Source organism: Macaca thibetana, chromosome 11 (assembly GCF_024542745.1).
Source record: "Macaca thibetana thibetana isolate TM-01 chromosome 11, ASM2454274v1, whole genome shotgun sequence".
In the NCBI taxonomy this organism is placed as follows: Eukaryota; Metazoa; Chordata; class Mammalia; order Primates; family Cercopithecidae; genus Macaca; species Macaca thibetana.
The window spans coordinates 21518403-21546018 of record NC_065588.1 but is presented as its reverse complement, the minus strand read 5'-3'; the positions used below and the strand labels follow the sequence as shown (position 1 = coordinate 21546018).

General features: G+C 35.7%; 1 protein-coding gene across 15 annotated transcripts in view; it reads left to right on the top strand.

The window, feature by feature from the left end:
- SLCO1A2 (solute carrier organic anion transporter family member 1A2) overlaps positions 1-27616 on the top strand; it is a 168156-nt gene that overhangs the window by 79875 nt on the left and 60665 nt on the right. For 9 of the 15 annotated variants that reach the window (XM_050747622.1, XM_050747624.1, XM_050747632.1 and 6 more), the window contains one exon: positions 26049-26170. In XM_050747622.1, coding sequence (XP_050603579.1) covers positions 26111-26170 — 60 coding nt within the window. In that variant the 5' untranslated portion in view covers positions 26049-26110. Of the gene's footprint in view, positions 1-6868; positions 9869-22991; positions 23282-23908; positions 25715-25777; positions 25932-26048; positions 26171-27616 lie in introns of those variants that run through there. The other 6 variants (XM_050747631.1, XM_050747615.1, XM_050747625.1 and 3 more) reach the window with 6 other exon arrangements.

Sequence of the window (27616 nt, the reverse complement as noted above, 5' to 3'; positions counted from 1 at the left end):
GAATGAGCAGAGTTATTGTCTTTGCCCAAAGGAAAAAAAAAGATGTGGCCCTGCATGCCAATGAACCCATCACTCTTTCTCTGGTTCTAACATTTTAGAATAGTCTAGACCATTCTTAGTTCAAGACTACTATGCTTACATCATAAGAATTGAGTCGCAGATTTATAATGATTTACTGTCTACTGCAAGGAGGAAGCGGATTCCATCTGAACATGCTGCTTTCACATGTATTTAGCCCTTATTTTCTGAGATTTACATGAAGAATGAACTGAATTTGCACCATAAATGTCAGAAGCGTAAAAAAGTTCTGCAATTTTACTTAGCTAAACCAAGTAGGAAACGAAAAGAGATCAAAATCAAAACAAAGCCTTCCAATGCTTGAAAATTAAAAATTAACCTGCTTCTTTTATTGTGTTATTATGGCTTTTAGTATTTTTATATAATGAAAAGTAACATCTACCCACTCTTTCCTATGGAGTTTATATGAATAAACTCTCTCCTTGGATTTATATAAATATGGAATAGGAGATTTTGGAGAAAGAATCTTTATTATTAACAGTGATTTTATCAAGAAGAAGTAGAAGCAGTATTGCAATTAGTTATTTAAGAAATAGGACTAGGGTACTAACATTTGAATTCAATGTAAAGAAAAAAACCCATTCTAAATCTAAAACCCCAAACTGTTACCTTTTCTTTTTTTTAAATCTCATTTGTATGTAACTTGATGAATCAAATGCATTGTTAACATTGCGTAGAGCAGGTCTTTAATTTGCATGTTTCCTTTCTCTTGTCTCTCTCTTATGCATATAGTTTTCTGCTATATTTATTCAGATAAGAAATTCACAGCATTATATGAAGAGTCTTAAAAGGTCTCCATGACTCCATATATTTGCCTCTTTGGCTTCGAGTATGCTAAAATTTCTAATATGTGAGCCAGTCCCCTTAATTAAAAAAACTAACAAAAGGCCCCTATTAAAATATATATCTAACTGGGAGGGGCATATCAAATTCAAAATTAAGAAGTGGTAATCTATTGTCATGAATTTATTAATTTGATTAGCTTTCTGGCAACTAGAATAGAACCAAGGCATGGAACACTATGGAAAGTGAGTCAGGTGAATTACTATAACTTAGGCCTCCATGAAGTCGAGTATCAGAAACATATGGGTTTATGGTGTGGTGGATTAAGGGGAGAAGGCTATTGCTTGGATTATATTGTCTCTCAGCTTCTTACTATGCTAAAATTTTATGATTCTCTCATTCTAGAAGTTCCTGAAAGGCAGGAAATATAGTTTTTTAATAGATACAATTGATAGCTCATAAAGTTGCTTAATGTACCTCTAGCATCAATGCTGCATGCAAATGTTCACTTAGTAAACAAGATTTATCTAATTTTTGAAGATTCATGAATTCATTTGTGAAAGTTCCAGTTTTTACTGCTCATCAGTAATTTTATCATATTTAAAGGACACTATTTATCTGGCAAAAGGAATATGTTGGACCCATATGATTCCTTTGCCTTTCTTCAGCCATTAGTAGGCATTCTTCATACTTTCTGCAAAACAACAGGTCTTGATGATAGACACAGTAGGTGTCCATCTAATGGATGTGATTTGAGAGGTATTGCAAAATTTTGTTCTGCTCTGCCCTATTTCCATTCCAATGCAAATGTCCATTATTAACATTTTACCTTTGCATGAGGTAAGCAAGGGGAGAGTCTTCTCCTGTGTTTTATAAACATACTTTTTTTTTTTTTTTCCTGGAAAGGAGGATGAGGATTAGTTATCCTTTAATCAGAACATTCTTTGGTTAGCTGATGTCATGCTGAAAAGTAGCAAAATGAGGTACTCAAGGGATATGTCTGAGGTGCTAAAATAAAGGAAGAAGAGAAAATGGGGTTGACAAAGATGTTTGCATAATAGTCTTTGATTGAGTCTGTCATTTCTCATATAGTTTAAGGAGAGAAAAATAAATGACAAGGACAATATGATGCTCTCAAGGTGACAGGAATACATCAGGAAGGTCTGTATGTGCACATGTGTGTTATATGAGTTTCTCACACTATATCTAGGGGTTTTAGCCTGATTAGAGGCACATGATGTAACTTTACGAACTATCAACTGTATCTGTTGACCAAGTAACTTACCATGTATAAGGTAATCTCATAGTGACTAATACAATAACAGTCATTCTACAAATATTTATTAAGCCTCTTTTACATATGAAGGTGTATTTTTTAAATTTTTAATATTTTTTTATTGTGGCAAATTTCAAATATACACAAAAGTAGAAAGAAGACTGTGGTAAATGCCTCTGAACACACCACCCGGCTTCAAAAATAATAATCATCCTGTTCTTGGCACAACAGTCAGAGTGATGAGTTTTAAAAGCGTGTCAGAAAATATCACTCCTCTGTTCAAACTTGACAGTGATTTTCATTGTCTTTTGTAATAAAAGCAGGAAAACAGTGATTTTTGTTCTCCTTTGGAATAACAGCAGAATTCTTCCGTTGCCTATAGGATCTTACGTGGTCTTCCCCTCTGGAACTCTCTGCGTTATGAAGGTGTATTTTTAACAGGAATTCTTCAAAGCCTTTTTACAGGGGAGTGCAGGTATCTGCAGCCTTTTGAAGGTGATGTTTTGGAGTTAGTTTACTTAAAATCCCATCGCGTAGGCAACAACTTACTGTGGCCGAGAAAAAAGGAAAGAGTTAGTAGACCACCAAGAGATGCTTAATTTATTTTCTATATCTTGGCAGGGCCAATGATATCTCAAACAAAAAGTCTATGAGTAAATTACATCTATTAGTTATTCTTATGTCTAACCAAGAATCTTTTGGCCGTTGTCTGATGAATTTGAAGATAGGCATATTTCCATACTTTCAGAATTATGGCCTGGTGTATAATGAAAGTAAAATGCTATCTAGTTACAAAAACAGTGATTAATGAATCATCATTAATGACCTTTTGTGAAAAACTCAAGAAAAAAAAATCTTTGAGCTGCAGTCAACCTGCACCACATTGTGTGTGTTTAAATTTTGTTAATCAAAACCCTTTCTGTAACATAGCTAATTTGTAAGCAATTCAGATTAGATGAACTTAAAAGGGCTTCAACTCGTATCTTACCACATGTTTACCTATGCTAAGTGACCATATCATTAAGGGAGCTGCTTTAAAAATTGCTTTAATAATTTGGGATAATACTTTGACTATTTTGGATACTGATGTCAATTCTATGCAGCACCAAGTTAAAAGCAAGATTGACTACTATTTACTAACTTAAGGCAGAGACTGCTGGTATGAATACTTCAGAGTTTTTAAATTTTAATTTTTATCCAGCTTTCTCTATAACTAAGCAAAGATGCCTGACTTATTCCTCATTTTGGGATGGAGACTGGATTTTTATCAACTCTGATTTCTCCTTCATACACAATAGCATTAGCCACCATTGATTTACATAAAGGAATTCTTCGCATTCCACCTTCTCTAAAACATGCCCCCAACAGTAGGCTACAGGGTCACTCTTCTTCTATCTGGCCTGAAACCATTTACTCCTTTGGGATAATCTACACAAAAATGAGTCATTCCTTGTAGGTTTTCACGTTAGAATGGTCATTTGTTGAGCTGTAAAGTGATGGAAAATAAAATGTTTGTGTGAGTGTGCAGATGTATGTGTGTGTACACACATGTGTAAGTATGTTGGTGGTTCTGGAGAACAGAGCTGGGGAGAGACTGAAAGCACCGGCAAGAGATCTGCTTTGGGAATTGGCAGGTGATGCTTGCTGCTGCAAATATCCAGTATGTGATCTTAGTCTAATCTCTTCATGATTATGATCTCAGGTTCCCCATCTGGAAAATAATGTAATCATCTAATCCGTTCCTGTCTTTTACACACAGAGAAAATACTAGGTTAGAAAAAGAAGCATAAGAGAGAGTAATAGAGGCCCAAGAGAAGAAGTCATTAAGCATTATGTCTCTTTCATGATCAATTGCTGACCTTAAGGATTTAATTCTGTCTCATGTAGGCTCGGGGGGGAAAATGCTGTGTTTAAAGGAAGTCTGCTTATTTTGTGCTAGACCTTTGCTGTCTCACTCTCCTGTCTGGAATGCCTTGTTTCCTCTCTTTGTTTAATTTCTGCATTCAAGTTCAGCCTGAGTGCTGTCTGATTCTTGAAACCTTCTTTGATTTCCTATGTCAAATGTGATATTTTTCTCCATTAATAAAAGTAGTATTTACTGAGCACTTTCTATGTGTCTGGCACAATACTATGATCTCTGCACACATTAACTCATTTGATTCTCGGAGCAAACTTCTAAAGTACGTACTTTTATAGGTTTTATTGATAATAGAATCAGCTTATATAAATAGAAATCATGTCTTCCAAAGGTATCTATCTATCCTCCACGCATTTAGAAAAGTATTCTTTGTATGTTCTGTACAGTCATGTGTTGCTGAATGATAGAGATACATTCTGAGAAATTTGTCATTAGGTGATTTTGTTGTTGTGTGAACATCATAGTGTGCTTACACAAACCTACATGGTATAGCCTTCTACACACCTGGGCTAATATGGTATGGCCTATTGCTCCTACGCTACAAACCTGTACAGCATATTACTGTACTGAATACTGTAGGCAATTGTAACACAATGGTATTTATGTATGTAAACATATCTAAAAATAGAAAAAGTACAGTAAAAATACTGTATACAAGATAAAAAATGGTAGACCTGTATAGGGTACTTACCATGAATGAAGCTTGCAGGACTGGAAGTTGCTCTGGGTGAGTCAGTGAGTGAGTGCTGAGTGAATGTGAAGGCCCAGGACAATACTATAGCTACTGTAGACTTTATAAACACTGTACACTGAGGCACCATTAAATTTATAATTTTTTTCTTTAATAATAAATGATCCTTAGCTTACTGTAACCTTTTAACTCCTTAAACTTTTAAATTAAATTTTTAAACTCTTTTGTAATAACACCTTAAAACACAAACACATTATATAGCTGTACAAAAAAAATATTTCTTTATATCCTTATACTGTAAGATTTTTTCTATTTTTAAATTTTTAGTTTTACTTTTTAAACTATTTTGTTAAAAACTAAGACACAAATACATATTGGCCTAGGCCTACATGGGGTCAGGACCATCAATTTCACGTCTTCTGCTCCTGCATCTTGAAAGGAGTAGAAAGTCTTCAGGGGCAATAACACACAAGGAGCTGTCACCTCCTATGACAATGCCTTCTTCTGGAATACCTTCCGAAGGACCTTCCTGAGGATATTTTACAGTTACTCCGCACTTTAAAAAAAAAAAAAAAGTAGAAGGAGTACACTCTAAAGTAACAATAAAAAAGTATAGTATTCCAGCTATGTTACATAAGCCAGTAACATAGTTGCTTATTAATGCCAGGTATTAAGTATTGCACACAATTGTAAGCACTATGCTTTTATACAACTGGCAGTGAAGTAGGTTTGTTTACACCAGCATCACCACAAACAATGTGTAATGAGTTGTGCTAAGACGTTACAACAGCTGCGTCACTAGGCAATAGGAATTTTTCAGCTCCATCATAATCTTATGGGACCATCATCCCATATGCAGTCCGTCATTGACTAAAACATTGTTACCATTATGGGCACATGACTGTATATAATACATGTTTACTAAACAAATATAATACACAAAAGAAGGATGGGAAGAAGTATGCAGTCAAATAAAAGAGAAAGAACTATTTCCCCTTACTCAATAATGTTGAGACCGTGTGAGACTAGATGGTACATTGGACTAGAGTGGTGGCAAAGGAGATGAAAAAAACTGAATCCTTTCAAGGACTAAGTAACAGGGAGAACTGACAGGATTAATAAAACATGACAATTCATAAAGTTCTCTCATAATGCCCTCCACCCCCAGTGGCAGGTCTCTAAACCAAACGGATATACCGGATATTTTTTATCTATTTCATTTGTGTTTGTATAAGTGTTACGAAGATGAACTAAGGCAGGGAGACAGCCAATTCTTTACGTTTTGATCATGTTTTCTGATTTCTAGCTTTGTCAGAAGGGCAATCAGATTACCTAAAATTCAGATGCAGATAAAATGGACACATAGAAATTAGTTTTGTATCATAACTCAACTTGCCATGCTTTCATCAGCCCTAGGAAAATATAATTTTCTCTTGACCTGAAGAAATGTATTGGGCAATTTTTCTTAGGTGAACTTGTGTTTTTACCATCTGACATATTCATATTGGGTGGACTTTTGCATATCCCAGAACAAAACATTTAGTTAATATTTCCTTCTTTCAGTTTTTTCAAACATGTTGTTTTTATATAATTTTTCTTATCATTCTTTATAATTTTTATATGTATTAACATAATAATTGAGAAGTCCAGCAATAGCTTATTTGACTTTTATATCCTCACCTCCAAGGAAAGATGTGACACTGACCTGTAAGAATGTTTTGAACTTAGAATATTTGCTTAGCAAATGCTTACAATAATAATTTATTTTAGAAATAATATTATTGTCCTCCCATTTATTCAATAAAATTTTTTGAGTATTTACTAACACAGCAGCACATTTCTAGGTGCTTGGGAGCTTTTCCTGTGACACACAGAGAAAATAACTATTTGTATTTCCTACCAGGGTAAATGAAAGTGGCTGCTCTCAACTGAAGGTGACCAGTTTAGGGAATCTGGCTGCTCCAGACCGATTGGCCATCCTTTGGCTGTGATATTAATATTTCATACAGATTTAACCCATTCACTGAATAAGTTGCACGAAAGTTGGAAAGCTCTTTGGTGGAGGGCAACAATAAGTAAAGTATCATATCTTCCTTATAAAAGATTATAACCTCTTCAGAGGTATTTACATATTTAAAATGCAAAGACTGTGATAAAATGAAAAACGACAAATTATATAAATTTGAATGAAGGCAGATGAAGAAGGCATGGGAGAGACTTCAAAGAATGATGCTTTTTGCTGTGACCTTGAAGAATAAGTGGAATTAGATAGCAGAGAAAGCAGAAACATGTTCCAGTAAAAGGGAAAAGCGTGATAAGATGTAAATGCGTGAGTCTGAAAAAGTAACTGGTCGATACATGTAGGTGGAGCATAGAGTGAGTACAGAAATAAACATGGATTTCACAATTAGGGCCATGTGACTTTGTAAAGCCTCTGACCAGTCTGATATTAGCTAGGCCATTTGGTATCCTTTGGCCTGTAGGATGTGGTCAGAATGTATTTTGTAAGATCTAATATGAGGCATTAAGGTGCATTGCCTGTTTCTACTTGTTTTGTCTGTACACCTGTGATCTCATAAGAGAAGAATACGCATCAGGTAGCGTGTGTCTCTGTGGAATATGGGAGTAGAACTAAGCCTTACTAAAAGCCTAGTATCTAGGCTGGCTCTGCTAAGCACAGCCTATATCTGACCCAAAGCCAAACAACAGAGCTGTGCAAATACTTGTTGTTTTAAAGCCGTTAAGATTTTTGAGGTTGTTTATTATGCAGCGTTATTGCACCCAAACCTGATTAATATAGAAATGGGTACTGCAAATGGGCTTATTTTTAGTAACAAAAACATGAAATTCTATCTCACTGATTTTGGGATAGTGTGACAAGAAACCATAATGTGAGCTGGAAAAGTGATGACCTGTGTTATGTGGTGGTTAAACATTTGGTCAAACAGCTCATCTGAAATGACTTAGAAAACAAACAACCAAGATCATGACTTAATGAACAGGTGACATTGGCAAGGAGGTCTTGAGGCAGAAATTTCATAGAGTGAGCTGGTTGTTGCTAACTACAATTTTATAAAACGCTGCAAAATAGAGATATGCTTAGAAAATAGTTCATTTGCAAGCAGAATTGAAAGGGAATGTAGAGAACCTAGAAACCCGGGATTAGAAAATAAAATTGTTTCTCACCACAATGAAGGTGCAGTCATTAAGGCATATCCTCAAGATGGAAACCATACTCAAGGACTGCCCTTTAGGGATAAACTCAGAGCAAAGGCATGGTCTTTATAAAGACTCCTAAAAGGATGAAGATCATGCCTTATAGATCTTTCATTTGGATGAATTGCTATTAAGATCAAAGTACCATCAAAGCCTAATATACTCAAATGTCTGCATTTAAATCTATAAAGATAGAAGCATATCTCAAAATAGACTATGAATGTAGCTTGGGGAATGTGTTATTGACTGTAATTGAACTTCTAGAAAACCAACAAAGTTTATTTGAGATCACTGTATTGCCAAATGTGCTGCCAGACTAGATTAAAGAAATAGTGTCTGAGGAGATGTAAAACATGTAAAAGTTGGGTCCCCAAGTTTCTACAGACAGTAAGTAGGTTAATAAAGACTCTCAGGTGTCAAAGAGGGCATATTTTTTAATGCAGTCATGTAGACAAAGAGAATGTAGCTCTGGAAAAAAATTGACTGGAGGGGGATAGTAGTGTATTCAGAGACAGCTAGAATTGGGATCTAGACTAGGAACATTTGCCCAGTGAGTTTTGAAAATTGCAGTGTACTGGGGACTGCTATGTACGTAACATTTTCTCTCTTTTTGAATAGGAACAATAATGTGATTACCTTATTCTTCTTCCAGAGTTAAGTATGTGAGGGGAAGATAACCTGTCTTTTTAATTCATAGGATTCTGGATCAAGAGGACCTATTTATGGACCTGAGGTAGATCTGAAATATAGGTCACGAGTGTATTTTGTGAGTGAGAAAAAGTGAGTAATTGTGATTAAGAGGGAAGACTATGGGAGATTGCAATATTGTTTTCAATTTTTTAACTCTTTACTTAATAAAACATATACTCAGATCCTTTGTAATGTAACTTTTCAGCACTTCCCATTATGATTGAGTGTATTTGCAGACTGTCTTGATGTTGACCTTAGCCATGAGAATATTTTTAGCCAGTAGAATGTGGGAAGAAGTGAGAGTGTTTCTGTTTGAGTCCAAGGTGCCCAGAGGCATCACTTATTTGAGCATACCCTTTTGTATATGAGTTCTCATGGAAAGGGCATGATTCAGGTAAACCCTATGCCTTCAACAAGAGCTCGCCAATAAAAGCAGAAGTCTAGAGTCTACCCTGGTTGAGCAGAGCTAAGCCTAGTTCAGCTGTTCTTCACCCAACTGGCAGAGACATGAGCATAGAAATTGTATTAGTCTGTTTTCATGTTGCCGATAAAGACATACCTGAGACTGGATAATTTATAAAGAAAAAGAGGTTTAATGAACTCACAGTTCTAAATGTCTGGGGAGGCCTCAAAATCATGGTGGAAGGTGGCAGACACGTCTTACATGGCCGTAGGCAAGAGAGAAAATGAAAGAGCCAAGCAAAAGGCGAAACCCCTTATAACATTTCAGATCTCTTGAAACTTATTCACTCCCATGAGAACAGTATGGGGGAAACCACCTCCATGACTCAATTATCTCCCATCAGGTCCCTCCCACGGCATGTGGGAATTATGGGAGCTGCAATTTAAGATGAGATTTGGATGGGGACACAGCCAAACCACATCATTCCACCCCTAGTCACTCCCAAATCTCATGTCCTTGCATTTCAAAACCAATCATGCCTTCGTATCAGTTCCCCAAAGTGTTAACTCATTTCATCACTAACTCAAAAGTCCACAGTCTAAAGTATCATCTGAGACAGAGCAAGTCTCTCCCACCTATGAGCTTGTATAATTGAAAGCAAGTTAGTTACTTTCTAGATACAATGGAGGTTCAGGGGTTCTTCTCCCTTCACTCTGCACCTCTCTCTCCGGCTGCCTTGTGAAGAAGGATGTGTTTGTTTCCCCTTCCACTATGATTATACGTTTTCTGAGGCCTCTCCAGCCACGCAGAACTGTGAGTCAATTAAACCTCTTTGCTTTATAACTTAACAAATCTCAGGCAGTTCTTTATAGCAGTGTGAGAACAGACTAATATATATGGTAATGGGTCCATATCTTCTTCAGCTATAACATAGGTTCCTTGGTCCAATTTAAGTTTTGCAGGATCCTGTGTTTTGAAGGTAGACCAAGCACTGCATATGTAGACCAAACACTCCACGTAGATAATGGTTCAGATAGACTCTATGAGCAGAAAAGGTATTTCTTCACACAGACCGTATCTTCTGGTACAGATGTATCAAATTCCCCTTTCAGGGTGGAAGGGGTCCAATGTAAGAAATTTGCCACCAAATGACTGATTAATTTTCTTAAGTGTACAATTTTGGGAACTCATAGTTGGTTTCTGTTCCTGGAAAATTGAATGATTATCTGGGACAGTAGCCATATCAGCTTTATCTGGGACAGTATCTGTATCAGCCTTGGCTGAGAGGATTCATCCTATTGATCCCATGCATTACCCCCATGGTTTCCAATGATCATTTTGTTCATGTGCCCAGCTCTAGGGTAGCCAATGAAACAGACTGAGAGATACCAGTTGGTTGAATCAGACATCCCTATTCTGTAAAAGGATTTCTTAATGTCATCCTTGGCCTACAGAAGGTGCCATTACTGAGCTTCTCAACAATGCTTACTGGTGAATTCCCAATTGCTCTGGAAAATGGAATATTCTGTAAACTTTCCTATGAAATATGGATGGATGGTGGAGTTTGGGACTTTATGTAATATATCTACTCATGCACTTTTTTGAGCTTTTTGATCCCTTCTCCTACCATTTCCCATGGAATTTCTGGAATTTTTATTTCGCTTAGTGTGGACTATCACTTTTCTAAGCTTCTAAGAGATATTTTAGAAGCATATTCGCTTAACCGCTTGTCAAATATTAAATTTTGATGAACTCTTTATTGTAATGGGTACATCAGGAAAGGGAACATGGGATGGGAAAAAAAGTACTGATAGTTTTTAAATGTTGGACAAAGGAATTTTTTAAAATTTCAGAAAAGCCTACAATCTTGTCAAATATTAGCTATAAAATGTACACAACATTTTTAAGCACTACACAGTTAAAAAATCTTTTTGCTTCATCTGGGTAAAATTCACACCATTCTGATAAATTATTTAAATCTTGGCATTGCCTTTTGAATACTTTTCCAGTTCAGTGACTCACATCTACCTTATAACGACAGTTAACATATGTTGCTGTTCTGTGGCCTTGTCACCTCAAGAAACTACTCCCCATCTCTTATCTCCCAACAGGAAGTCCTTCTGAATGTTTTTTTCTTTAACAATAATGTTTTATTTGTCTGATTCTCTAATCTTTTCAATTAATCAACTTTCACCGGTATCGTATTACTCACCATATGACCCTCCCTGTGGTTTTAATATCACTTTCTTTGTTTTTCCTTTTCTTTTCTATTCAAACTTGACTTTATAGTCTATAATTTCAAGTGTATATTTACTGACTTTGTACACAGATTCCTTTACTTCCTTAATCTATGACTAAATCAAAATTGCTAATTCATAATTCTGGGTAAACACATACATCTACTTGTCTTCCTCCTTTCCCTTTTCTATTGAGTGTTTCTGGAATAAATTACATAATGATGTTGATGGACTTCTTTACAAACACATGTTAGGCAGTCTGACTCAGAGTAGCAATCAATGCTATTCACCAATTCCTTTACTCCTTTCCCTTTAGCTTCCTATTTAAATATTTATGATGACTATTTTTAACTTTTTCATCTATTTAGTCTTCCAGCATGTCCGTACTAGTTTGCTTTCTGCAGGAAAACTTGCCTTCCTCAATGAGAATGTCATAGGCACTCCGTGTATATTCTCTTAATTTCCTTTTACCTCAAACTTTCTTCAGATATTCAGTCAACTTTGGTCTTTTATTTGTGGATCAAAAACATAAATAGCTCTTAAACTTTGTACTTTGTAACATAGCTGACATACCCTTCCTAATACAAATAATATGCACATGAACATATATTTATTTTAATGTGTGTAGCCCATCTCACTAATGAGCGAGAAAGAGTTAAACAGCAAAACTGTCAACTGCTGTCTCCAGGATGGATGTTTAATAATGATAGGGGGAATTATACTAGACTCTATGTTTCTGGTAAATAGTGGGGAGTTTTTTTTTTTTGCTTGAATACAATTTTTATTTTATTTTATTTATTTATTTATTTATTTTTTTTGAGACGGAGTCTCACGCTGTTGCCCAGGCTGGAGTGCAGTGGCGCGATCTCGGCTCACTGCAAGCTCCGCCTCCCGGGTTCCCGCCATTCTCCTGCCTCAGCCTCCTGAGTGGCTGGGACTACAGGCGCCCGCCTCCGCGCCCGGCTAATTTTTTTTTTGTATTTTTAGTAGAGACGGGGTTTCACTGTGGTCTCGATCTCCTGACCTTGTGATCCGCCCGCCTCGGCCTCCCAAAGTGCTGGGATTATAGGCTTGAGCCACCGCGTCCGGCCTTGAATACAATTTTTAAAGTAACTTCTAGAAAAAAGCAAATAGAAAAACACAAATAAAGTGGCAGCCACAACAAAAAGGTCCGTAAAGACTTCTCTTTTGCTATGTAGCAGAGAACACAGAAGGAAGCACCCAAAGAGGGCTTAGAACAGGTAGACTCGAGTAAATCATAAGGGAATTGCAAATACAGATGCTTATTACCCCTGACTAATAATTAGAAAGGTGGTAAGCTCTTCTGGAGGTTTAGCTTTAATTGAATTAATGAACTAAGGGGCATGAATTTATTGACAAATACATGTAAAGATAACGTAGTATTGTGTTGTGTTTGAAAGTCAAATACATTTGAGAAAAACAAAATCTTCTTGACTTGAGAATCTGAAAACTTTTTTCAAGAGGAAAAATATTTTAGTGTAGATCAGTATGAGTTACAGAGGAAGATGATTAATACAATCCACAACAAACAAAATTCAAATAGGACCCGAGAAAAGATATTTCCTTAGTTACACAGGCTAAGGTTTTATCTATTTCTAATTATTTTATTCTCCTTTGTATAATTGAAATCATAACCCTATTACAAAGTGCTGATAATTAATTGTGAGTATATTCCAAAACTCCTAGCTTAAATCAGGAAGAATTAGATACCCTGAACAGACCAATAGCAAGAAACAAGATTGAAATTGTGATAAAAAAAATTACCAACAAAAAAAGTCCAGGACCAGATGGATTCACAGCGGAATTCTACCAGACTTTCAGAAAATTGGTACCAATCCTATTGCCACTACTCCACAGTATAGCGAAAGAGGAAATCTTCTCTAAATCATTCTGTGAAGCGACTATTGCCCTAATACCAAAACCAGGAGAGGACATAACCAAAAAAGAAAACTACAGAACCAAATCCCTGATGAACAGATTTGGTTTTTTTGCTTACTCTTGCTGCAGCTATGCAGACTCTTTTTTGGTTCCATATGAATTTCAGAATTGTTTTTTCCAGTTCTGTGAAGAATGATGGTGGTATTTTGATGAGAATTGTGTTGAATTTGTAGATTGCTTTTGGCGGTATGGTCATTTTCACAATATTAATTCTACCCATCTACTATTTCTTTCAGCAGTGTTTTGTAGTTTTTCTTTTAGAGGTCTTTCACCACCTTGGTTAGAAATACTTCTAAGTGTTTCTTTTTCTTGTAGTTATTGTAAAAGGGGTTGAGTTCTTTATTTGATTCTCAGTTTTGTTGCTCTTGTTGTATAGAAGAGCTACTGATTTGTGTACATTAATTTTGTATCCAGAAACTTTACTGATTTCTTTTATCAGTTCTAGGAGCTTTCTGAAGAAGTCTTTAGAGTTTTCTAGGTAAATAATCATATCATCAGCAAACAGCAATGGTGACATTCTCTCTACTGATTTGGATGCCCTTTATTTCTTTCTCTTATCTAATTGCTCTGGCTGGGACTTCCAGTACTATGTTGAAGGGAATATATATATGATGGAATACTACTGAGCCATAAAAAGGAATGAATTAATGGCATTCACAGTGACCTGGATGAGATCGGAGGCCGTTATTCTAAGTGAAGTCAATTAGATACGGAAAACCAAACATCATATGCTCTCACTCGTAAGTGGGAGCTAAACTATGCAAAGGCTTAAGAATGACACAGTGGACTTTGGGGACTCAGGGGGAGAGAGTGGGAAGGAGGTGAGAGTTAAAAGACTACAAATTTGTGCAGAGTATACTGCTTGGGTGATGGTTGCACCAAAATCTCACAAATCACCCTAAAGAACTTATTCATATAACCAAACACCACCTGCTCTCTAATAATCTATGGAAATAAAAAATTTTAAAAATGTGAGCATATTCCACAGCAAGGAAAGACTGATTTTTCTCAGTTAATTTATTTTTGTATTATTACATAGTGTGTTTAGTCATTCTCAATTTGTTGTTTTTAAAATTGCAAATAAGTTAAAGCATTCCTTGTTACTACTAAAAACCCACACTAAGAAGACCCCAGATAACTTCATGATGCCCATGAAGAACCTTTTTGGCATAATGGAAATACTGTACATTTTCATAGGGATGTGTACTACACAGGTGTATTTAATTGTCAAAAGTAAATGAACCGTACTCAAGCTTAGTGCAATTTCACTGTATGTTAATTTCACCTGCGGAGCTGTAAACAAATATTGAATTCCTGTTAATAGGTTTGTTTTTCAAAGTAGTAAGGGTTAGCAATTCTGAAAAGTACTTTCTCTATATTCTAGGTTCAAAATAAATGTGTTGGAAATAATGGAAAATAGGTTTCTCATGGAAGGAGATGAGAGTTACAGGTATAGAAAGAAGACTAGAATGTACTCTGTGGTATTGAATTGGAATTGGAAATATCAGTTTAAAACCCAGTTTTAATATTGATACACTTATCTATATATTATCTATCTATATTTGGTGATATAGACATATATTTCTGGGTGTACATGTGTATAGATATCTCTATCTCTTTCTCTATCTTAGCTTCTAAATATTGTTCTTCACTGCAAGGAACTAGAATTTCTTGAAGAAAATTTTGATTTGAGAGGTGTTCTAGGGAAAGTAAAAAGTGAGCCTGGGACATTTTTGGGAGTGATATAGAAGTGCTCAAACAATTATGGGGGCATGTTAAAAATATAGGAATCAGTTTGAAGAGCCTTCTACTTGAATAAGAACATATAGAAACCAGCTTGAAGGGGCTTCCACTCGAAAATTTGAACATGAATATAAACAATCAAGGTAATAGATTATAACCCATTGAATAAAATAAAAAATCATGAGTCCACACTGAAATAAATAAATAAATATCAAGACAGAAAGGGAAGCTCTTTCTTAGACTAGAATACCAAATAATAAATATAACATGGGGTTATAATGGGGTTAGAAAATATGCAATGGATGTTAAAACTAGTGGATTAAAGTTTGATAAGAAAAATAATGTTTATGTGGTCTCTAAGTATCTCCACTCTTATTTCTTACTAATTATTGAAGAGAAAATAGTATGTATACTGAGAAAACTGGATGATATACTTTAACCATGTCATCAAAACTAATATCACCAACATTTGACAAAGTGACATCATCTGTCTCAAGCACTTGAGGAAGGCGTAATGTCATTTCAATATTATTTCTATCCAAAATGTGTCACCAGAACCCAATCAATAAACACCAGAAAAACTTATATTTAGGAATATTTTACAAAACAACTAACTTATAGTCTTTATTTTTATATTTATTTATTTATTGGAGACAGAGTCTCACTCTGTCACCCAGGCTAGGGTACAGTGGTGAGATCTTGGTTCATTGCAACCTCTGCCTCCTGGGTTCAAGAGATTCTCGTGCCTCAGCTTCCTGAATAGCTGGGACTACAAGCACACACCACCATGCCTGGCTAATGTTTTGTATTTTTATTAGAGATTTTATATTTTTATTTTATATTTTGTTAGAGATTATTATATTTACAGGTTTGCCATGTTGCCCAGGCTTAGAGGGTTTTAACCATCTCCTCTAACTAACATTGGCTATCTCTGGCCTATACCAGAGTAAATACACATAGAACAAACTGTTTACTTTTCACAATCTGATTGTCAAAGTAAGGGTAATTTAAACGAGGCTTTTTTTTTTTTTTCTGTCAAGATTGGGAAAACTACCCTTTTTTGCCCTGAAGTTCTTTCTAATTCCAAAGACTTGTGAAATACTCAGCGTCTTTTTCTTCACTACAAAGTAAATGAAATTTGGATTCGAGATACTTCGGTGTCTGTTCTGTGAAAGGGCAGTATATGCAAAGTGGCCCCAAATGCCGAAAGAGCCAGGAAACCAAAGAAGAAGGCAGACAAATCCAGTTCGTAGGCATAAGATGATTCATTAGAACTTACAGAGAGAAGCGCGTGGGTAGTCACTAGACAGGTACATCTGCACACTGCAACTCCCCGCACTCAGGGCTTACATCTCGAGGAAAAAGTACACGCACTCAGAAGGAACGTGTAGGTGGCGGCTGTAGGCACCCAGTCTATTATGTATACAACAATATGAAGGGTTGTTTTGAAAGAAAGGCAAAACTTACAGTGAATGCATGTTACTACATAAGGAGTTACGTTAGTCATCAACTAGACATTTGGAGGCATTCCTGAACACGGGGCTAAACAGATTAGCATTGAAAATAAAGTCCCTGGCCGGGCGCGGTGGCTCAAGCCTGTAATCCCAGCACTTTGGGAGGCCGAGATGGGCGGATCACGAGGTCAGGAGATCGAGACCATCCTGGCTAACACGGTGAAACCCCGTCTCTACTAAAAAATACAAAAAAAAAACTAGCCGGGCGAGGTGGCGGGCGCCTGTGGTCCCAGCTACTCGGGAGGCTGAGGCAGGAGAATGGCATAAACCCGGGAGGCGGAGCTTGCAGTGAGCTGAGATCCGGCCACTGCACTCCAGCCTGGGCGACAGAGCGAGACTCCGTCTCAAAAAAAAAAAAAAAAAAAAAAAAAAAAAAAAAAAAAAAAAAAAAAATAAAGTCCCTCTTGTCCCCACTGTATCTATATTCAGTAATTCACTCAGGGTTTGACACAAATCTTGGGGCTTAAATCTTGGCACTTAGGGTTTGACACACACGTGTGCCCAACTGGGTTTGCTTGGTGGATCAAGAAAAGTGCCTCATTTTAGAAAGATTTACTAAGATCTACAAGATAAGAAAGCAGACAATAAGTTTGAGAAAGTATTAGGAGTTCAGAAGAAAGAAGGAAAAGTGTGTTTTTTTAATTTATAAAATGTTCGGCCGGGCGCAGTGACTCACGCCTGTAATCCCAGCACTGTGGGAGGCCGAGACGGGCGGATCACGAGGTCAGCAGATTGAGACCATCCTGGCGAACACGGTGAAACCTCGTCTCTACTGAAAAAAAAAAAAAAAACTAGCCGGGCGTGGTGGCGGCGCCTGTAGTCCCAGCTACTCGGGAGGCTGAGGCAGGAGAATGGCGTGAACCCGGGAGGCGGAGCTTGCAGTGAGCGGAGATGGCGCCACTGCACTCTAGCCTGGGCGACAGAGCCAGACTCCGTCTCAAAAAAAAAAAAAAAAAATTTCAAGAGATTATGCATTCGTGTGAAAAATCATTGTAAATCAAATGAGACTGGCAAAGATTGACTTAGTCAACTTCTCATTTAGCAAATATGGAAACAGTCATTGTGTGGGGACAAGGTGACTCTATTTTAGATGCTAAACTGCCGTGTGACACCTAACTACCTTCAAGTCCAGGAATGATTCTGGGGTTTCTGGCCTAGGTATCACTTTTTATTTACAAATTTAGAAACACCGACTTACTGTAAGTTTTTCCTTTTCTCCAAAACAACTCTTGCTGCTGCTGCATATATAACATAGGCTATGACGCCGGCAGAATTCTCTCAGCCACCTACATCTTCCTACTTTTTCCTCAAGATATAATCCCTGGGTCGGGGGATTGCAGTGTGGAATCTACCTGTCTTTCAACTGCCAAAGACCATGCTACTGTCTGAAAGTTCCCCAAATAAATCACCCTGTTCTGTTTCTGAGCGCCTTCTGCATTTTAGGAATTGAGCATACCTTTCCCCCTAGAGCTGCTCTCTGTCCTATATTTTTTATCTCAAGTACTGGTACTACCAAGCTAGAAACCTGGGAATCATCTTTTATACTTCCTCCTCCTCTTTCATCCCATATATTCAGTAATCACTAAAGATATCAGTTACAAATATTAATTCTGAAAAAAAATTTTTGTACATATAGATGATTCTAAAATGTTTAATTTTAGATCAATATGCTTGTAGATAATTATAAAATTTACTTATTTATGACATTTGATAATATTAAACGTGAATACAATATTCTTTGTCTTATATATCATGCTATTTAATTTGTAACATACACCCCTTACGTTAAATTAATGTTGAGAGAAAAAATGTGGCCTGTTAACAAATAAATTTATAGATGACATTATGTCATACTTGTAAACTGGAGTTTACTATATGTTTTAATTTGTTAAAATAAGAGGAAACTGATTTTTTATGTTTGGAATTTTTATACTTAAAATATTTTAAAAGTGTAAAATGTCAATACACTTGTTTAATAATTTCTTTAAAATGGAAGAAAGAAGAATGGGTTTTATATCAGCATATTTCTCTGAATATGAAAAGCCTACTTAGTAAAATTCTCCATCATATTACGCTTTTTTCAAAAATAGGTCTTGAAACAATGGAAAAATAACATGAAGTACTGGGTAAATATTTTGAATAGCTGAATGAAATTTACTGATCAGGTGAAGGCAATCTTGAGGGAAATGTATAACATTATCATTTTATGCTCCTCATTAGGTTATATTTTGAGATCAGTGCTCTTTATGCTTCCTGCCTTTAGCCATGGTTCATTAGAGGAATAAATAAAACAGCATATGACCACAAATAAGGATCATTTAAAATTGTCTAATGATCCAAACCACCATGCTGACAAATGGTATTCAGCTGAGTGGCAAACCGAAGGAGAGGTGAGTCATATGCACATGCCCATCGATTAAACCTCATCCCATGCCTCATTTATACATACACAGAGCTCCAAACTGTTCCCTTTATATTATTTCAATCATCATTTTATTTACTCATCCCAAAGTAGAAATCTGAATGGATACTATCCCAACCTTAAACCACATGCAGCCAGTTGAGAAGTTCTGGGAATCAACGCTGGATGCGTCCTAGCTCTAACTAATATTTCGTGGCTCCAGTCAGGAATATTATGGCCGCCTCAGGCCAGTTTTCTAAATTCCACTTTAAGTAATAAAAAAAGGCAGAAAAATTGGAGACTGACAAAGGTTCTTGGAGAACACAAAATACAACAATTAGAGAAACACAGAAAAAATACCAAACCCTGAAATAGTCAAGAACACAGCATTAACATGGATCAAGGTGTTCTATATTCTTATTACATTTTTAAAGAATTGATTCCAATGATTCCTTTTTTTTTAAATGACTTTTTAATTGGGAAAACTATAATGATCCTTGTGGAAACCAGCATAGAAATTCCTAAAGGAAAAATAAAATCAACCATAGGATTATCCACTTTCTGGATAGCTATAGATTATCCAGAGATAACCACTTTTTAAATTCTGGTTTAGGTCCTCCAGTGTTTTATCTAAGTGAATACATCAATAGGCGTATCCACACCCACACACACCTGTGGAGAGGTAGCTTAGAGTAGTTAAGATTCTCTAGGGCCAGACTTCCTGGGTCTGAATCCTGGCTCTGTCACTTATAAGGTGTGTGACTTTGTACAAGTTACTTGACCTCTCTGTGCTTTAACTTTTACATCTTTAAAGTTGGGAATAGTACTTATGTCATAAGATTTTAGGAGAGTTAAATGGGTTGACATCTGAAATGCCCCTAGAACAGTGCTTGGAATACAGAAAGCAGTATATAATGTTTATATTTTTATTATTATCTCTAATTGTATATAGTTTTACAAAAAGTGACATCACATTGTATGTTATATTAAAGCTTGTGGCTTTCCAATTTGATGCTAGCCCTTTAGGAACATCTGCCTCTTCATCCTTTTCTTATATGTTGGGGTCTTTGAAAGTACTCAATAAATACCGACTTTCTTCCTCCATCTTAACTGTAAATCAATTTAAACACAAGACACACAAGTATGGCACCTGGAGTCCAAAGTGTCAATTTTAGCATGAGGCAAGCTCATATTAGGAGATGTGGCTTATTAGGGGATCCAGTGGCAAGTGGATTTCCTCATCATGAACCTCCAGATAGAAGGACTTTCCATGTTTTCACTGGATTATGTCAATGTTACCCACATGAGTGACTGGGGTATGGAAAGGAAAGGCGTGCTGTGCCAATGGAGCTAAATCTACATAGAAGCAAATCCTAAAAATGAGAAACATATTAATCTTATCCTTTTCTCTTTTTCTCCTTCCACCATGGAAACATTTCACTATTGATTTTTATGTGCCTTAAAAATTATGTACTGTTTGTAATCTGGCTGCTGAAGCATTCTAACAAAGCAGCGAATGGTAACAAATACTATGTATGTATCATCAAGTCAGTCCTTCTTGGACATTGTCCCCACACACATAAACTAAATAAGTAAACTGTATCTATTTTGCTATGTGAAGACTTGGTGACTTTGGCTGTGTTTACATGATGCAACTGTGAATGCATGCAGGTTGATTAAAAATCAGTTGATTTGATGACAACATTTTGTTTTATTTGGTATGACACAGAAATTGCAATGCTTACATATGTAAAGTGGGGAGCTGACCAATTATGCAGGTTGTAAGTCTCCTGAATTTTTTTCTTACTAGGAATAAAAAGAGCATTGAGGACTGAAATTATGTTATTAAATATGAATAGCTACCCTTCATTGAATGTTGATGGCATGCTAGTTTTATATGATACATTTATACACTATACATCTTTTATCTAACTCTATTGCAATGATTATGGTTGTGTTGGTCATTTTTTTGTCTGGCCTCACATCCATTCTCTCCTATCCTCTGATCCTCTCTGTATCCCAAGAGAATAACTCCTGCAAAGTAAGTTTTCTACTCCAATGCCACCTGACTTCCTTTTATGTATGTCAGTGGGAAGTACTGGTGTGAGACTAGGGTTATGGAGAAGGGGAAAGCAAGGTATTTCTGCCTGTCATGGCTTCTTGCATGTCAGTCCTTCCCATTTCTGTTATAGCCTTTGGAGTGGGAGTGACTTTCCACTGTTGTAAATCTCTGAGTTGCCCACAATCCCACATTTTTTTTTAGCTCTTCTTGTATCATTATAAGAATGAAGAGATGTTTTCCATATAACATCCCTCTATTAAATTATCTATTGTGAGTTCTGTTTTCCTATCAGGACCTTGACAAAGATAGATACTGTTTTCATTTTATAGAAACATTAAGTAACTTGAACAAAAGCACACAGCTAGTTTAAAAACAGGCTTTCAAACAAGTTGTAACTAATTTCATAGCCCAAGTATTTGAACTACTATGCTGCATTCAAGTGATAGTTCAAATGAATACCCAAATGAATACTTTTCATTAATCACCTCTTTCTATTACTTAGCTCAAATCGTCTGCTTTATGGCACTAACTAGCTATCATCATCACTTAATTATCTATCTCTCCCAATTGTTTATAAGGTCACTTGAGAGCAGGCACATTTGATTCATCTTTGTATCCCCAGTACCTACTACTGTGCTTGGAATGTAGTGGAGTCTTAATAAATATTTGTAGAATAAATGAGTAGTAATCACTGTCATTGACAGAGTGACTATTTTATTTCCGCAGCCCTGCAAGGAGTCCTCTGTAAATTTTATAACTCAATCTTCATGACAATCTTGCAAAGTAGGCATAAATATTTCAATATTAGAGATGAGGAATAGGCTCAAAGAGTTCAAACAGCTCACAATTAATCTGGGATTAAACCTAGGCTAAGTGGATTACAAGGTCTGCTATCTTGACTATGTCTAGCTGCCTCCCTACATCAATTTATGTGAAAAAAAATACATAAATAAATGTGTTGGAAAAAACTCAAAGCATTTTATTGAATATTCAGTTATTTTTTTGAGCTTTATAAACAGATAAAGTCTTGTCTCTGTGAGAAAAAGGAGCAGCTCAGTATGCCATATATTGAATGAAAATACATATGTTTGTACTTACCTAGACTATGCAGAAAAAAAGAAAATAAGAATTGGGATAATAATCTGAAGAAATGAAATAGTTGATATTGCTGTCAAAATAAAATCAGAGCTGGACAGTAAAGTGGTAAAAGATTTTATTCAGGGACTATTGCAACAGGAGAAAAGAGACCTCAGTGTAGTACTGGGCTCAATTCCGAATGCAGTTTGAACAGATGGAGATTTTTAGCGAAGGAGCAGGTTGGGGGATGAGGGGATGGAAAATTACTAACAGGAAACATCCGGAGTGAGGAGGGACTGTGGCTAAACCAATGTGACAGGACTTTTGCAGACTGAAGGCCAGGATGATCAGATATCACCTGGGGAATTCTGGGGATGTGGAATTTGATCAAATATCAAGACAATCAGATATCAAGAGTGAAGGATTCTCTCTAAACAGACTTAGCAAGATTCCCACTACAATTGGGCAGTAGAGGGTTGGGCACCAAGACTGAGGCCTAGGGGACATAGAGGAGTCAGAACTAGACTTAGGTAAAGGAGTTCATCTTGTTATCAAGTGCGGAAAATGCTCGTTATCCCCATGGTTATCTACTCATTCTCTAGAATTACTTGGTATGGTGTGTGACACTGATGATATTTACAACCAATTCCCCTAAACACAGAATTCAGGTTTCAACTTTAATTTTCTGTTTCTTGGTCTATTATCTAGAGTTAGTACATTATCTAAAGTCATAGGGTAGGTATTTTTACTGATGGATTGTTGATGAAAGTGTTTACTTGTGTTTTTGTGAGATCCAGTCTTTGCTTTGCATGGTGAAATCACATGTATGGGTAACATTTTATGGCTCAGTTAAGTTTCTCTCATAGTTTTTCCAAGCAATGCATTCTTAGTACCTCCTCTGAATCTAGAAAATAAAATAATACTTATATTTGTAAAACTGAATTGCAGAATTCATTATTTTATTCTTTAATTTCTGGTGAAAATGAATGAATTTAAGTAAAATAATTTGATAGACAAAATACAAAAAGCCATTGTTGATTCTACATGTAATTCATTGGCACATACTTGCTTGGATTAGTATTGGTTGAAATTGTTTCAGCTGGATACCACCCAAGAGGCTGTTCTCTTCTCACGGAGCTAGGAGCCATTTCAGGATCCTGGAAATAAGGTTTTTGCTGGTGTAACGTTTTTTATTTTCCCCAGGAAAAGGATGATCTCCTAAGTCTTCTTCATGTATGTACTGCTAGCTTTTCTGTAAAATAAGGCCTTTATTTCATTAATTTGAGAGTACAGAATAATGTAAAATTAAATGCACACATTTTTTCCCAGTTGATTTCTAACAATCACAAACTATGTCAATTTACTTAACACTGCGCAAGAGCCCAAACAAAATTTGTTTTATAAAACTTCATATTATTGTTTTATCAAACTTTGTATTATCTTGTGATTGAGACACATCATTAGGGGCTGGAAACCAACAGGTGTCAAAAGCCCCAGAGTTGCTGTTCAGTGGATATAGAATTACAGTCGTGCAAGATGAAAAAGTTCCAGAGATCTGCTATATAACAATGTGTATATAGTTAACAATTCTGTACTGTGCACTTAAAAATTTAGGAGAGTAGAGCTCCTCTTATTTGTGTGTTTTTTAAAAATCCCAGTCAAACAAAAAAAACAACACAACACAGAGCTATGACCAGCAGGCATGGAAGAAATCCAGCAGTTGTGTGAGAAAGCATACTGAAGCATTACCTGTTCCCATTTGAATGCTGAGAAGGAGTTAGGGAAATAAAATAATTCTCCACTTAATAAAACTTCAGCACGTCTTTTTCATTAGAAGTGATGATTGACAGGGATTTGTTGGTGACACTGTGTGGTCCTGGAAGCAGAAGTCACTGCGTAAACAACGCTGTGCTAACAAAAGAGGACTGTTCACATGGCTGGCACTAGCACAACCTCGAGAAGATGAAAAGACAACACACACAATTTCGTGATTTGGGGCCAAGATGGACAACAGTGACTGTGATATTAACTGTTGGATTTCATGGATTTTGTTGAATAAATTGAATAGATTTTGTTAATTTATTTTCCTCCATGAAAATGTTTGAAATGTATCTGAAAATATAAAATATTTTCACTGTATAGGTTGGAAAACTAGGGAAAGTTAAGGGTTCATTTAATCCCATTTAATTCTTTTCAAGTGCTTAGCGTTAAATATTACCTCTTACCTCAGTTAATAGTTTTTTAACCCTTTTTTTCAATACGTCAAAACATTTTGAAACAAATCTTCCAGATATGGTGAAAAACACTGCTCTAGATGGTTACTTAGTGTCACAATTCATGGTGGGAACTCTATAGAATTCCCCTATGTGGTGATTCGCTGTGGCGCTACCTCCAGCTTTTATGCCCTCTGGTTATATATGAAAAAATAGACATTTAATATAGTAATGTTTTTAGCCACAAAGAAGAATGAAGACAGTTTTGACATGGAAGAACAATAAGTGCTCTCCCTTAGTGTTTGATAGGGTGACTATATTGGGCTAAGATAATGGTTAGGAGACAGAGAAGGAAAAAGGGGAAAGAGATTGGGTCGTAAATGCACGAGAAGAAAGAAATGAGGGCAGTTGAGAACAATAATCTATGAATTTTTTCACCACTTACATACCAAGTAAATTGCATTTCCTTCTACACTGTCTGGTTCGATTCCAGCGTGTTTTATTTAAAAGTTTTATCTTTCCCAATGAAAGTTTAAGTTCCTTGGAATCTGGGTCCAAGTATCTTCCACAGAAACATACTTCTCTCACTAGTTTATATTCTCCATAGGCACGTACTTGGCTGTCTTGCTCACTGCTGAATGCTGGTGTGTAGCACCATGACTGGCACAGAGTAGATGTTCAATAAATATTTGTTGTATCCGTGAGACAATGTGTAAAAATAACAAAACTCAAACATTATAGTGCAGTGACTGTTGCCTTAATATTTGTTTGGGATTCAGCACGTTTGTAGAGGCAAAGCAGTTGGTTTTTTAAAAAATTAGTGCCACTCAGGATCACATGTTAAATGGATATTGTTTAAAGGACTTAATTAATTAATGCTGGGGATACTGTTAAGAAATCATTCTAGAAACTAGAATAAATACTGCCAAAGTGAAACACTTTGGTTTTGATACAAAATATTGCCTTAGTTTCACGATGTAAAACAAACAAAATCTTTGATGGGATTAGTAGGATTTATTTGAGTTTAAGTCAACTTTTTGTTTTATATATAAAAATGTGTGCCTGTATATTATACATATGTACATATATTTCCACATATATCTATACCTATTACATATAGCTACCCATAGATATCCATTTATATGTTTAATCTCCTAAGTCTTACATCTTAATTTGCAATTGTGGGATTATTTTCCAGAACATAGAATTGTTTGTTATTTTTACTAGCCTATTTTCATGATTAAAATTCCATGTCTCCCCAGGTTTCCATGTATCAGCAGTGCCCCAGAAAGTGTTTCCCTTCCTGAGACTCTAGGGAAGCCTTGGAATGCAAATAACTTGAAAAGAGAGCCTGGCCAAAAAAAGATTTTTGAGCCTTGGTAGGGTTACTGAAGCAGGTTTTAGCAAAAACACAACTCAAAGTATGTGTGTTATTAAAAGCAGCTATTTTCATGTAAGTCCTTTGGTACTATTTGTTTTGGCTAGAGAAGTGAAAAACTTTCTTTTAACCATGTGACCATTATTTTGCAAGATGATAACAAACAATTCTAATGTCTTTAATCTCACTGAAGAGTAACTGAAGTTATTTGATGTACCTTTTGAAATAGAAAATCAACAACTAAATCTTCTCTAACACCATGATTTTCTAATCTGTATTAAAAGTATTCCAGGTATTTTTGTAATACAATGGATTTCAATTATGTTGTTCATTTTCAGTACTTACTTCAAAAGAATGATGCTTTACAATTTTGTAGTTAATTTAACATATTTTTTTGTTTGCTTAAAAGGGTAGAAGTAAGACTTACCAAGATTTAAAACATACATAGCTTGGAACACCCTGAAGAGCAACATGGGAGAAACTGAGAAAAGAATTGAAACCCATAGAATAAGATGTCTTTCCAAGTTGAAGGTATGGAATTTTTGTATGTGGATATGTGTGCATGTACACTAGTTTTTAAAATATGACAGTCCTGGTAAAATTGCTCCTATCTGCATGACGTGATCTGATATTAATGCCATACTGCCTGATCTATTGATGATTTCTTGCTTTAAAGAAGTTCGTTTTATAACTGAGTGTGTGTCTAAACAGGATTATTGATTCAGGCAAGTTAGTCCTAAATGGCTTTGAGGGACTTAAATGGAAGACAGGACCCTAAAAATTTCCAGGCACACATACTGTGGCAGGATTTATTTTTCTGGATCAAAGGCCATACTCACTCTTGCAGGGTTTTTAACTCAGAGAAGTGTGGGAGTCACTCTTGGAAAATGGCTCATTGCACAGAAATGCTTTGTTGAATTGCATGCAAAGATTTGTATGCAATTATCCAGCAAAACAAATGTTTTCTTTAAGCTTCGGCAACATAACAGTAATTTCCTATAAGAAAAATGGCCATTTTATCAGCTTTTCTATATTTTTTTCTATTTCAGAGAAAAATTTTGTTTTCTAGCTTCAATGTCATTTTATATTCAAACAAAATTTGAATTTATTATAAACCAAGGGATCTGGACATTTTTCTTGATCCTATAGCTAGTGCCTGCAAGTGGTTTCAAAACTAAAACACTGTCGCTCATTTCCTCCCTATCAGAAGTTTGTTTTCTATTTATATATGTGTTGGGGAAATTTAAACCTGTATACAAAATTGGAGAATTATGATATAAATCTAAAAAAAATAGACTTGCCTGAAATGTTATGTTAATTATGAAAAACTCTTTGGACTTCAGTTTTCTCATCTGAAAAGGGTAATAACAACATTCCTACCTTATAGGATTCTTTTATGTTTGAAACAATGACTGGAATATCATAAACTTTCAATAAATATTAGCTATTAATATTAACAGCATTTGTGGAGAAAAGTCAAGTGTTATTTATAAACAAGAGATCTTTAATTTTTTATTGCTTTGGAGTTTAGCAAGGTTAGATATTGATGTGGATGTTATGACAAAATGCTGTAAGCACAAGTTTATCAGGTAAAAGTGAGAGGCAATTGCTTAATAGCAAGTTAGGTTTCTCTGTTTCTCTGAACTTAGAAATATACTCATTAAGCAAATTCATTAGGAAGCATGAAAGGACTATTTTCAACAAATTTGCTTTAAACTTTGTTGTTGAAATAAGTTGAAAGGGCATTATTGCTAAAAGCTAGTAGGAGTAGCTTCATAAATATAGAGATTATTTAGCACTAGACGTGGGTCAGAATAACCACTGATTTCTTTCACTCTGTGAATAACACCAAACAAGTAGGCAACCCGTGTGTTTTAGGGAAAAAGCAATGGGGTCATGATCCATCTAATTTCCTTTCTTAACATGTTAAGTAGAATAAATTATTTTTCCAAATTTGACTTGTACTTGATTTAGTAG